This window comes from Leptinotarsa decemlineata, unplaced genomic scaffold (assembly GCF_025532065.1).
Source record: "Leptinotarsa decemlineata unplaced genomic scaffold, Ldec_3_MD MMD2_tig00026282_RagTag_RagTag, whole genome shotgun sequence".
Classification (NCBI taxonomy): domain Eukaryota; kingdom Metazoa; phylum Arthropoda; class Insecta; order Coleoptera; family Chrysomelidae; genus Leptinotarsa; species Leptinotarsa decemlineata.
Window position 1 is genome coordinate 17,522,245 of NW_027412668.1, and position 12,653 is coordinate 17,534,897.

A 12,653-nucleotide genomic window follows, 5' to 3' on the forward strand; every position below is an offset into this window, starting at 1 on the left:
ACCTTGAAGTGCCAACCCTTTTCGTTTGTGATTTATACAAACATGGAAATTTATTAAAATTATTAAAATTGAAAGTTATTCAGAAGCGTAATAGATGGAGAGTTCTGAAGTTATATAATTTCGATAGAATCACTTCACACAAAACATATATAAAAACTAGGTCAACTGATAATGATTATAATAATTTACAGCAAACCAATCCATCAAGACACAACAATCAGCACTGATGAGGAACTGAATTTTATAAAGCGAAATGCAGTCAACAACAACTCCAACCAGAATATGATTCATGAATCGTTAACAAAAAACTATTTCAACAGGCCGATAAATACTCACAACACACTGTTATACCAAAAAAATATCAGAAAAAATGAAAAGACTACTAACTGAACCAAACATACAAAATAGGTAACATATTGCGTTGACGTATTATAAATAATGATAGATCAGGTGTCTACAAGTGGGTTATGCCAAAAATGTATATAGATGGAACATCTAGAAATTTCAAAATGAGAATTTCAGAACACAAAAGAAGTTTCAAAGTAAGAAAACCAATTTTCAAGAGAGCAGCAATGCTTTAGACATGAACTACGAAAATAATGGACAGCAATGAAATCAGTTGGAATCCCTGGAAATCAATAAGCGAAAGCCATCAAATTTGTTTAAAAAAAATTACTAGAAATAATCGTTATTGGCCAATTATTGGATTGTAACTACTTTCCCTTGAAATCTACCATTATTTCTAGAATTATTAATTAGTAAATGAATTTTGTAGTTTCTATAAAACGCATTATGAAATATTTTAATATACCGGTTAAACAGAAAAAGCTACTTTATAGTGAAACACGTCTTGAATAAAAGTTATGCTGTGAAAATTGTTCTATGATTATCATGGATAGAAACATTATAGTTTTTTCGTTTTTCCAACTCAAAATTTTAATGCAAAAAATACTCACCAACTGAACAAGGCCGAGTACAACGCTTTGGCGAAAGCATCTCTGGCATCTAACGCTTGATCGATGCTCAAAGGAGAAAAAACTCTTTCCGCTCTTGCCTCCGTGATTCTCGATGTCAGGGCTCTTTGCAGGCCAGATGCAGAAATTTGCAAGAGATGAGCAGCCCACTTGATTTCGACATCGGATCCAACTTCCACTCCTTCTTGACCATGCCTATTGAAAAATATTCAGTGATTACAGTGACGGTAAAGCAATTAATCACGCTCATTACTATAATGGAATTTTCCTAATCAGATTCCGAGGAAAGTAGAGGGGGTCGCATATCAATGTCTCAAACGATTGGGAATTGATGGAGTAGATGTTTTTAATATTACAAATGGAAATATGTGCATGATTATTCTTTATTTCAAAAGCAATACGCCTGTTTGTTTGAAGGTGACAATGTTTCATGATGAATTTCATTAGTTCGAACTTCCATTGTCTGCTATAAAAAATTATTTGAAACGCCTGAAGGAAGTAATAAAAAAGAAGAATTAAAAAATAGCCGAAAATAACAATTATATCAAGCAAAAAAACCTGAAATGAAATAACAGTGAAATAAAATACAAGTCAAAATAGAACAACTGAAGAAAAGTTATAAATAATAAAAAGTTGAGGGATTCCAAGCCAAGTTACTTCACGGCGCACTGTGTTGCGGCTAGTGGAAAAGTAACTTTTTTCCGATTATTTTTTTCAGTGTTTTTAATGTTGTTGGCCCGTTGATTTCTAATTGATTTTAGAAGTCAAATATACAAAATTTTCACAAAAAGAGGGGATTTCAGGGCTGTATTCAAAATGATCTCATTTGATTTTGGTGACAGATATTTTGATTCGGAAAAAAAATCTGCCTTCGGACAAGTATCTTCTGTAAAAAAAGGAATGTTGTTTGAGACATTTTCATATGCACCTTTTTTAGAGCGAAAACCCGACTAAAGGTCCATTTTTCCTTAAAATTTGGGTTAGGTAAGCAATATCTAAAAAGTCCCAGAGAGTCCCAGTTCCAAACCACTACAGAAATGTTACATAATTTGTTTTCAACGAACTGTGAAAAAATCAGCTGCCCATACCTGCCCTCCTGGGAGTTATAGCGATTTTAGTATATCACTCTCAGTATTTATTCCATAGAAATAGAACGGAAATTCTCGGAATCACTTATTGAATAATTTAATCATATTGGTTTTCGGGTGAATTTCCGTCATCCCACGTCAAATTTTTATTATTTTCAGACCGGTTTCGGCTAATCGCCATCTTCAGTGTTTTCTTTTTTGTCACTAATTATTCCGCGTGTGTGTCCGTCTTTATATAGTGTTTTCTTTTAGCTTGTGGTGATACCTTTCTCTCTCTCTGTTGTTTTACTATTTTATTCTGTCTCTTTCGCTCTCTCTCTCCCCTTTGTTTTTATGGTGGAATGCGGCCTTTACGTCGCTATCTTTCTCCACTATGCATATAAAAGTGCAATGAAGTTCACTGTGGTTTCCATTATAATTTTGACAGTCAAGAATTATGGAATACATTAAAATTTCCTATCAGGAACTGCATGAGTTGATGCAACAGAGTAAAACTAGAAACCAAACATAAAAGATGAATTGAAAAAGTTCGTCAATAAGTACAATGCACGTCTTCGAGAGTTTAACAGGATGCATGAATGGCTTGGAGCTACGGACTGGATTCAAGAGGGCTATATTGAAGTTGGAAATCATCCAACTACTTCAAAACGAAAACCCAAACCTAAGGAATTTACATTATGCTGTGAGAAAACAAAGAAGAAAAGAAGTATGGAACTAATGGAAACAGAAGAGGTTTCTGCAGATTTAATTAAATACACAGCTGAAGAATTGAGAAAAGAGGAAGAAGGGGATATAAAGGCAGCTTTGACTTTATTCATGGACATGAAACTCAGCGTTTATCAGTGGCAAAAGTTAAAAGAATATCAAGAAAAATACGATTACTTTCCTAGTTACAGAAAACTTTTAGACGAGAAAAAGAAATGTTATCCAGAGGATGTCGAGGTAACTGAAAAGTCTGCTTCAGTCAAACTACAATCTCTTTTGGATCACACCGCGAATAGAATACTGGAATCCCAATCAATTGACCACCTTCAAGCATATGCAGAGAAAGAAATGTTATTGATTAGCAAATGGGGTATGGATGGATCTTCAGGACATAGCCAGTATAAACAAAACTTTACTAACAATACAGCAACTGATAGTAGCTTGTTCAGTATATCTATGGTTCCTTTAGTTCTTTCATGCAATAAAGAACAAGTATGGGAGAATCCAACACCATCATCAACCAGATATTGCAGACCAATCAAGTTTGAATATGCTAAGGAGACTGGAGAGTATACAAAGCAACAGGACGATCTCATGAAAGAACAAATAAATAGTATACACGAAACGATTATCAACATAAGCGGATTACAATTTAAAGTAGAACGTAAACTGGAGGAAACAATAGTTGATGGAAAAGTCTGTAATGCTTTGTCTGATAACAAGTCTGCAGCAACGTGTTACATTTGCCACGCAAAGCCCAGTGAAATGAATCAGTTGGATAGAATTGTTAAAAGGACACCCAATCAGGAAGCTTATAGATTTGGATTATCAACATTACATTGTAGAATAAAATTTATGGAAACCCTACTGAACATTGCTTATCAAATCACTGTGCGCAAAGCAGGGGAAACAAAGAGAACTAAGCTCAGTGAAGATGAGAAGATTATTAGAGATCAAAGAAAAAAGGAAGTTCAACAAAATCTGAAAGATCAGCTCCAAATAACTGTTGATGTTGTGAAACAAGGAAGTGGAACAACTAATGATGGTAACACAGCAAGGAAATTCTTTAGTGATCCTGAGAAAACCGCTCTGGCCACAGAAGTAGATACCGAACGTATAAGAAGGTTTTCTAGTATTCTTCAAGCTATAACTTCTGGATATAAGATAGACTGCGATAAGTTCTCGAAGTACGGAAAAGAAACTGCTGGTCTCTATGTAAAGAAATATTCGTGGCATTATATGCCACCAACTGTCCACAAGGTTTTTATTCATGGAGCTGAAATAATTCGTTCATTTTTGGTCCCCATTGGCCAACTATCAGAAGAAGCATTGGAAGCAGGAAACAAGGACTTCAGAAACACAAGGCTTTACCATGCGAGGAAAACATCAAGAAAAGACAATTGTGAAGACATATTACATTATCTGCTCGCCAATTCTGATCCCGCAATCACAAGTAGGAGAATATGAAGGAGAAGAAACACCTGGAATTATCAGAGGAAGCAATGAACTTATTGGTAGATGACTGATGATTTGTAATTTTTCTGTAGAATGCAATAAAATAGGCCTGTGTTATAAAATAGTATCTTCAAAGTTTTTTTTTATTCTACATCTATTCTAGCACTCCACAAAAATGAGCATAACTCTCTTAAAACTAAAGCTATTGACTTCAAACCGGTATCAAATTAAACCTTTTATTGCCACCTTTCAAATAAGAAATGAAATAGATTTTGGTTTTATATAAAATTTCAACAAATTATTCAACAAATATCGAAAAATCATGAAAATTTGACGTTTATAATTCTTCTTCGGACCACCCTATAATCTATTTTAAAAACTAATCATAGGGTATTTATCAGAAATAAAAGAAGAATTAAAATAATTTTTTTTTTTAATTTTTCGAACAATTTTTTTTAATTTTTGATTTTTGTTGAAAATTTGACCCAATTTTTTTCGGTGTAAATTTTTTTCCACTCATTCTGTTTGGGATTTCATTCTGACCAATCTATAGAAGTTTCTCATCGATACAATTAAAATTGCAGTTTAGGCAATATGATTTCCAAAAAATTCCGGTTTCGCAACACTGTGCGGCGTTTCGATTGTTAATATTCACAATCGTCTTCAGGTGATGACTGGACTAATTCCTCCGAGATATCGGTCATTCGAATATATTCTCTCATCTCCGCTTTCCTTTTTCCGCTTCACCGGTTCAGTGGGAGATGACCGTTTGGCGGGAGATGACCATTTTTCGCTTGATTATGGGTTTTCATATGTTTGGTATCTTTACGCTAGCTTTGCTGAATACATTTTAGGACATGTGTATGATCTCAGCTTGAGACCACTCGATGTTATGTTGATGGGTCCAAACATGCTTTGCTATTCCTGATTTGCTGATTTCCCCTCGCTGTGTGTTTCTTGTGCTCGGCAATGCGAACATTCAATGGTCTCTTAGTTTCACCGATATAAAATTTTCCGCACTCACAGGGTATTCGGTAAATGCAATTCTTAGAATCGCAGTCCACGTTTGGTGGCCTGGTTTTCTTGAGGCTTATACGGATAGTGTTTCCGGATTTGAAGCAGGTTCTGATGTTGTACTTGGCCCCAATTCTTCTTATCCTTTCCGATAATCCTCAGATGTAGGAAAGTTCAAGCACTGGTTGTGACGGCTCCTCTTCCTTGCGAGGCTCCTACTGTCTTTCAACCAAAGTCTGTTCCACCATCGCTTTGGAGTAGCCATTCCGTTGAAGATAACTTTTGATGATGTCTCGTTCCTTCTCAAGACCTTCCTTCGTATTACAGAGCCCGAAAGCACAGTCTAATAGAGTCTTGATGATTCCTTTTTTTAGTTGATTGATGGCGGTTGGATTTGTTGTTCAGATTCTGTCCCGTATGAGTAGGTTTTCGGTATACAGATTTTTCCCACTTAGTGTCGTCCTCTCCACCAAGAATGGCAATTCCTTGTGGACTTCCTTCTCCATTGCGAAAGTGATGGAAGGTCTTACGTTGTTGATGTGTTTCAGGAAGGCGTCTAGTTCAGTATTCCCATGGTTCCATTGTTCAATTTTTACTTGTGTTTTATTTCACTGTTATTTCATTTCAGGTTTTTTGCTTTGATATTAACGTTATCTCCAATTACCATCTGTAGTTTTATATACAGGGTCTCAACACCTGAAGAGGTATTCAATTGCTTAGGTTTCAAAGTTATTTTCAGAAAAATTTGTTTGACAGGTCAGTCATGTTTTTTTATAAAGACATCCAGAACATGTACTTATCCAAATCACCAGAAATGCAATACTCTTTTCGACGCGTGATTCACCAACCTATTATGTATACTTAGAGATAGGAATTAGTTTCCAAATCCTGAAGACGGCTCTTCAGGATCCCTAATTCGTAAACTCTACTCTCACTTTCACATTCTGAAAGTGTACCCTGTTAGAGAGTTTCAGAGTTACGAATTGGTTTTCTTCATCTCCTGAAGACATCAACTTGGTTGGTGGAACACACGTCGAGAAGAGTATTGCATTTCTGGTTCAACGCCATAGGTTCCAGCACTACCTTCATTATCGAAAGATTTTCAAAAACATCCCATTAAAAACCCAATATCAATATCGGAAGCAACAACAGTCTCAGTTAGATGTCAACAGATATCCCATATTGAGTGATAAAAGCTACTCGATTTTTTTTTCAATTTTTCAATTTCGGAGAATTGTTATAAACAAATGCGTCGTCAATCATTATTTTTATTTGAAGATCTTTTAAAATGTAGAACATTTGGAATTGTTTTTGAGATCAAAAAATGAACCTCTTGTTTATTCCTTTCACTGAATTAATAAAAGGCAGTCCTGGAACCTCTAGCGTAGAATAAACCCAAAAAATGAACTTTCCCAAACACTAGAACTGCAAACACTATTTTTGACGGGAATTTCAAAAAACAAGTAGGCGTAGACTACTCCATCTCCTGATGATGCCAGCGTGGTTGGTGAGAAGCGCGTCGAGAAGCATGTTGCAGTTCTGGTATGTAGGAGCAATGTTTGCTTTAAATTCAACTGAATCATCTGTAACTTTTACCGCCTTTACTGTGGGTGAATGACACCTGAGTCATTACTTCCAATTGATCCGAACTCAAATTCGTGCTCAAATAGCGCTTGATTACCAGAATATTTCAGTTTTCGTGTTTTAAAATTCTCCAGTTGTTGTATTTTAAAACTGATGATCATCAGCTATACACATTTTTTTTTAATCCTTTCAAGTATTTCCAGAATGATCGACGACACTCGCTAATTTTACTTTTCAGGTAACTGTGGATGAAGTCTAGTAATTGTGCCACTTTCATTGTCATGACCGGTGATAATCCCCCCCTTTAAGATGTGCAGTAGATGTGTAGAAATCTGTTATGAGTCTGTTAGATTATTCGAGCCGTAAACATCCAAATTCAGGACCGTATTCAGTTAGTGAAGGAGTTTAAAAGTTTATTGCACAAACATATTTTGAATACTTTACGCAGATACGATTTCTCCCACCGGCCATGACTCAGTCCGGTAGCTGTAAGTAGTTAGGTTAGGTTAGGTCCAAAGTGAGTGGGTCTATTCTACCCTCCACCGCAACCCGCAAGGGTTTATTGTGGCTCACACATATTCACACTCGACCAAATAAACCCATCAGCTTCTTAAAGAAGTCAATTAGTTTGTATGGTGAGTGGTCTTTTAGATCAGATGGTAAGGGTACGGCTAGGCCAAACTCTAAAAACCTGATTCAGTCCCCAGCGGCGCAGGCACAAAGTATGTGATCTGCTGTTTCATCATTTTCCAAACAGAGACACACACTGTCTTTCGACAGTCCGAGTCTCTGCATATGATGATTCAAATGACAGTGACCTGTAAGAAGACAAGACAGGTTAGACATCGTTGTTCATCCCTACTGTAATCCAACAACTGTTTGGCATCAAGCTTCGAAGGGTGAATAAACGCCTTGGAGTGAGCCAATCCTAGAAGATTCTGCCAGAAGTCCATGAATCTTCTTGCCATCCAGGTGTTCAATCTTTGTTTGGCAAAGACTAAAGCGATGCCAATGACAGATTCTGGTCCGATGAAGTTGCTTGCAGCACCTTCCTTTGCAAACGACTCAGCATCCTCATTGCCTTTCAAGCCAGTATGGCCAGGAATTCAGACCAGAGACAATCTGTTAAGTCTTCCTATCGAGGAGAGTCGTTATTGGTAATTCTCTACCAATACAGACGTTGTTCGGAGTTTCCAACGCCGCTTGACTATTCGAGAATATTTTTATTGACTTGTGTTAAATTGTTAATTATTGTTAATTAATATTCTCGGACAGCCAAGCGGCGTTGGAAGCTCTTGGCTCCTACCGAGCACTGTCTAAATTGGTAGCAAATTGCCAAAAACGACTCTCCGGGAGATGTAACTTTTGGTCGAAATACTGACGAACGATATTGCGGAGGAGCACTGTCCTGCTGAAAAAGCAGATAACCTTGATCATACTATTAATTTGGGGGCCAACGTTTTCCATGATACTAGATTGGGATGAAAGGTAGCATCGAATGGCTTCCAAAACCCAAGCGTTGTTTAATAATCGTGATCGCTAGTGTCCAAATTTTATTAATTTTTACCGGAGCAATTCAAAGGTTCGTCGTTTTTAAGATCAGTTTCAACATCAAAACAAATGTATTCAGAACCGAGACTGTAATATTTCACGTAACATGGTATATGTTGATACAATTCCTTTTGAAAGTAGACAAGTTGTCATCCCGATATGGAGACTGACGTAAATAGGCAATGCGTTATTGTCGGATTCTGCGGGTAAAACTGATTTTAAACTTGTTATACTCGTTTGTTTCGATCCATTCATTCTTTTCCATAATTGATTAGTCGAGACAAATTTTTTGTTGATATTATGTTGAAAGATTTCTTCTTTGATAAATTATGGATCATCCGTGTCGAGTGAAAGTAATTCCTAAAATAACGTGGTGATTTTAAAAATAAGATACCGCAATTTGGTAAAAATTTCATGCACCTGAATCGCTTTAGTATTTTATCAAACGATCGGTTGCTTTTTTTAGAACATTTTTTTCATCTCCAATAATTCTAACAATATCGTTCACAGTAAGTTGATATTCTGTAATCAGTTATTTTCGATACTGACCTGTTAGTGTAGTCTGGTTCTTTTTCAGAAAGATAGACAAAATAAAGAAGACTGTATGATTTTATGAAGTATAAATATTGACAACTTTTTTAATTCTCTCATTTGAAAATTATAAAACGGTTAAAACAGAACTATTTACTTCTTGTCAGTTTCTTCATCGGAAATCGTTAAGAGACTATCATTATGAATGTTCTTGATGATAAATTACCTCAGTTGTCTTCTGTGGAAATAAACGTTGCCCAGATGTAACACTGCTGCAAGTATTTTGACAATCCCTTCTTGTTCAGAATCGCCAACTCCTAGGACCTCCATTGCTCTCGATAATGCTCCCCAGTCAGCACCCGATCCAGAATGTCCAGGCGCACAATCTCCTCCTCCTGGAAAATTTTCAGTTCTTAATATCATGTAAAATAAGAAAATATAGTGTTTTTAGAATAGATTTTTTTGGAAAAAAACACTTTAGCCTTTATTGGTAAGAAGAAAGTTACAAAAATAGTATAGAAGTAGCAACAGTTTCAGAGTTTTCAAAAATGGAAATAGTTCACAAATACATAGGAACGCATACACTCAATTTCAAGTTGGTGGTCTGTTATTCACTAAGATAATATTGGCAATAGATCCGATTTGCCGTGTTACATCCACTATTTGGTTATTTATCAATAAACAAAATCAGATTAGGTTGAAAGTGGAGTTTGTTGTGCCTGTCTTTGCGTTACTTTTCCTTGTTTTATTGTACTTTTGGAATCCGCCATTTAGAATAGCGCTGTTTAGGAGTAACAGGGTCTTGTCTGCAAAATGCCGACGCAGCCAACGATTGGAAACATTTTTATCAGCAATTTCGAAGGAGAATGCGACAATAAGGCTATTAACGACAAAAAAGCTTCAGAACAGTTTTTTGAATCAAATTCTACGGAAGATTGTCCCATTGTCGAGGAACCCACCACAAGTCTTTGGATAACAAGTTCAATGGGATTGAAATGTGGACTCGCAGCATGGGGTCGTGTATCATGATGGATAAATGTTACATCGTCTTTAACAAAAATCATGAACAGTGAAACACCGTCGTGTATAACCTCTGTAAGGTATCTATGTGCAGTCAATGTCCCGTTTTCAACCAACTTCGAGTGATCGTTAAACGAGATGCCTCCCCATAACATAACTGGTCCCCCACCAAATGAAAGTCGCTCGCCTGATTGTCTCCATACTGGTGTAGGTATATCTCAGCCCGTTACGCAGAATCGCAATTCATAGAAATACACGCTTCCAATCTGTTGTCCAAACGAAGTGATCTCGTGCAAAATTCAGTCTTGGAAAGCGGCGATATGTTCATGGGAATGTAGTGAGATGTTCACGGGAAAACAGCGATCCAGTAGCTGTAGTTCGAAAAAATAACCCAATAATTTACGTTTACATATTCCACTTCTCTCTGATGACTTCGTAGGGGAACAGCCGAAACTGTTTGGTTACTCAATGAACTAGAAACGAAAGAGCTCTATAGCTGTTGCGGACCCTCGTCGCCTTGAACCAGGTCTTCGAACGAGCAGACCAAAACTCAAAATTATTCGTTATTTCTTCCTTTCCTCTTGCTGAAAAAGGGAAAGAAAAAAGGGCTAAGAAAAGAAAGGAAGTTATTGGTTGAGGGTGGAGGGAGATGACAAGGAAAGAGGTCGAGATGCACAGCACGAAGATGAGTGGAGTGGAAGGTGGCCCCGCTGAAGTCAGGGGGTAGCTCCCACGAGCTCACGAGCATTATCGTGACCTTGATTTGAGGCAATTCAGACGTACAATTCACTTGCTCGGTGTTGGGGTTTTGAGGAACCACTTGGAAAATAATCCTATAAAAAACAAGAGAGAGTACTTCTGGTATCATGGTTTGTTTACCCATTAGTTATTTTATCTGATCTTACCACGAACTAACGATTTAAATCGCGACGTTCGTGAAAAACATCCATAACTTGATAGATCAACCCTCCGTGTTGCGAGACTGATTATCGTGACTTCTGACCGCCGTTATATCCATCGTCAGCGGACTTTTCACGACGTTTTGACTGTTAATATCCACAATCGTCTTCAGGTGATGACTGGACTATTCTTCCTTCGAGTGAGGGGTCCTTTTTTGTCAAACGCTTATCAATAACAATTTTGTTTTAAAAACATCGGAATAGTTCCGATAAAAATATAAATTCCTAACATAAGGTCAAGTTACGAGGTGATCCTAATATTATGCTCGGAAATGTAAAATTTCTTGGATTATTTTTTTCTATAGTGCATCTATATATGCATATGAAAATTACAATTTAACTTTTCCAAAAATTAAAATGTTTACCTACATATAAATTTAGAAGAGCTTTGTATTTTAACAATTTCAATCAATGTTGTGGAAAAACTGCCAGAAAGACGGAATCATATAGTATATCTCGTATATCTATATTTCATTCAATGTTCTAATGCCTCCGTGAGTCTACATTATTTTCATTCTCCATGTCATTATCAACTATTTCGCACGCTAGATAATCTATTTCATTTTTCAATATAATGTTTCCTTTATGCAGATTTTAATTACCATCGTTGATCCACGAAGTAGGTTACCACCTCTTACGAAATTCTCTGTACCTACTTAATTTCATTTTAGTTTTAAGTTATTTCCTCTTGTAGGAGGTTTTACCCTTCATGGGCTCATGATATTTTGTTATTCAACTGATTGGAAAGCTCTACAACTTGTTCATGTGATATAAATAAATATTATTATTGAATATTTCTCATCAAGCTTTCAACGAATTCCCTGAAGTATTTGATAACAAAATCCATATTGAGTAGATGAAAATTTTCTTTCAACTTTGCTTTAGATACATTATTGAATTCTATGAATGAATGAATGAAACAGTAGTCATGCTGAAAGATGTTGGCATTTTAGAGAATGTCACATTGATTAATGAATTATCTAGTATTGTTTTACATTTTTGTATTTTCCATATTATATTGAAGTAATATTGAACTACGTTAGATACTTCTACACATCCAGAATCAAAACACATAATTCTGACCCATATTTCCAGCAGTGAAATATTTATTGTAAAAGACTTTGTATATACCACCCGATGAGTGACAATTGATTTGGTTTATTTCCGTTATAATATATTATATTAGTTGACCAATGACTTTACTCACCTTGATTCAAATAAAAGTATTTGTCAGCTTCAATGAGCCCATACTTCTGCTTTTCAACGTTAGTCAAGCCTCCGAGAAGTTCATAGAACACATGGTAATTCCTTTCGCCAGGTGCTTGCGTTACTATTCTAGATTTTTCTAGTAGGTACTGAGTCATTTTGGCACCAATTATTGAACCGTGTTTGAAGTATACTTCTAAATATTTACCGAAACGGGAACTGTTATCGTTTCTCGCTGTTCGGGCGTTTCCGAAAGCTTCCAGTAAAGGAGCAGCTTCTAGAATTTGTTCCGTGACTAGGGCCTGACCCCTTGGGGCTGACGGTGCTACGGCAGCTAGATATTGCATCACTAATTTCGTTGATTCAGTCTTACCGGAACCGCTCTCTCCACTAATAACCACAACCTAAAATTATTATAAAAAAATTTGTGATTTCTGTCCATATACAAAATTTACCTATTCCAGTTTAACTCATAATCTATGAAACTAATAATTTTTCCCGTATAATTTTTTCAACAACACCTATAGTGATGAAAATTTGCACGTAAGTTCTATTCACACGCTACT

At 36.2% G+C, this 12,653-nt stretch overlaps 1 protein-coding gene across 2 annotated transcripts in view; it reads right to left on the minus strand.

Annotated features, from left to right (window-relative positions):
- The window catches only part of Myo10A (unconventional myosin 10A), a 184,391-nt gene that overhangs the window by 82,742 nt on the left and 88,996 nt on the right, over positions 1-12,653 (minus strand). For both annotated transcript variants that reach the window (XM_074179939.1, XM_074179940.1), the window contains exons 4-6: positions 12,089-12,491; positions 9,129-9,297; positions 957-1,169 (exon numbers count right to left, since the gene is read on the minus strand). In XM_074179939.1, coding sequence (XP_074036040.1) covers positions 957-1,169; positions 9,129-9,297; positions 12,089-12,491 — 785 coding nt within the window. The remainder of the gene's footprint in view (positions 1-956; positions 1,170-9,128; positions 9,298-12,088; positions 12,492-12,653) is intronic.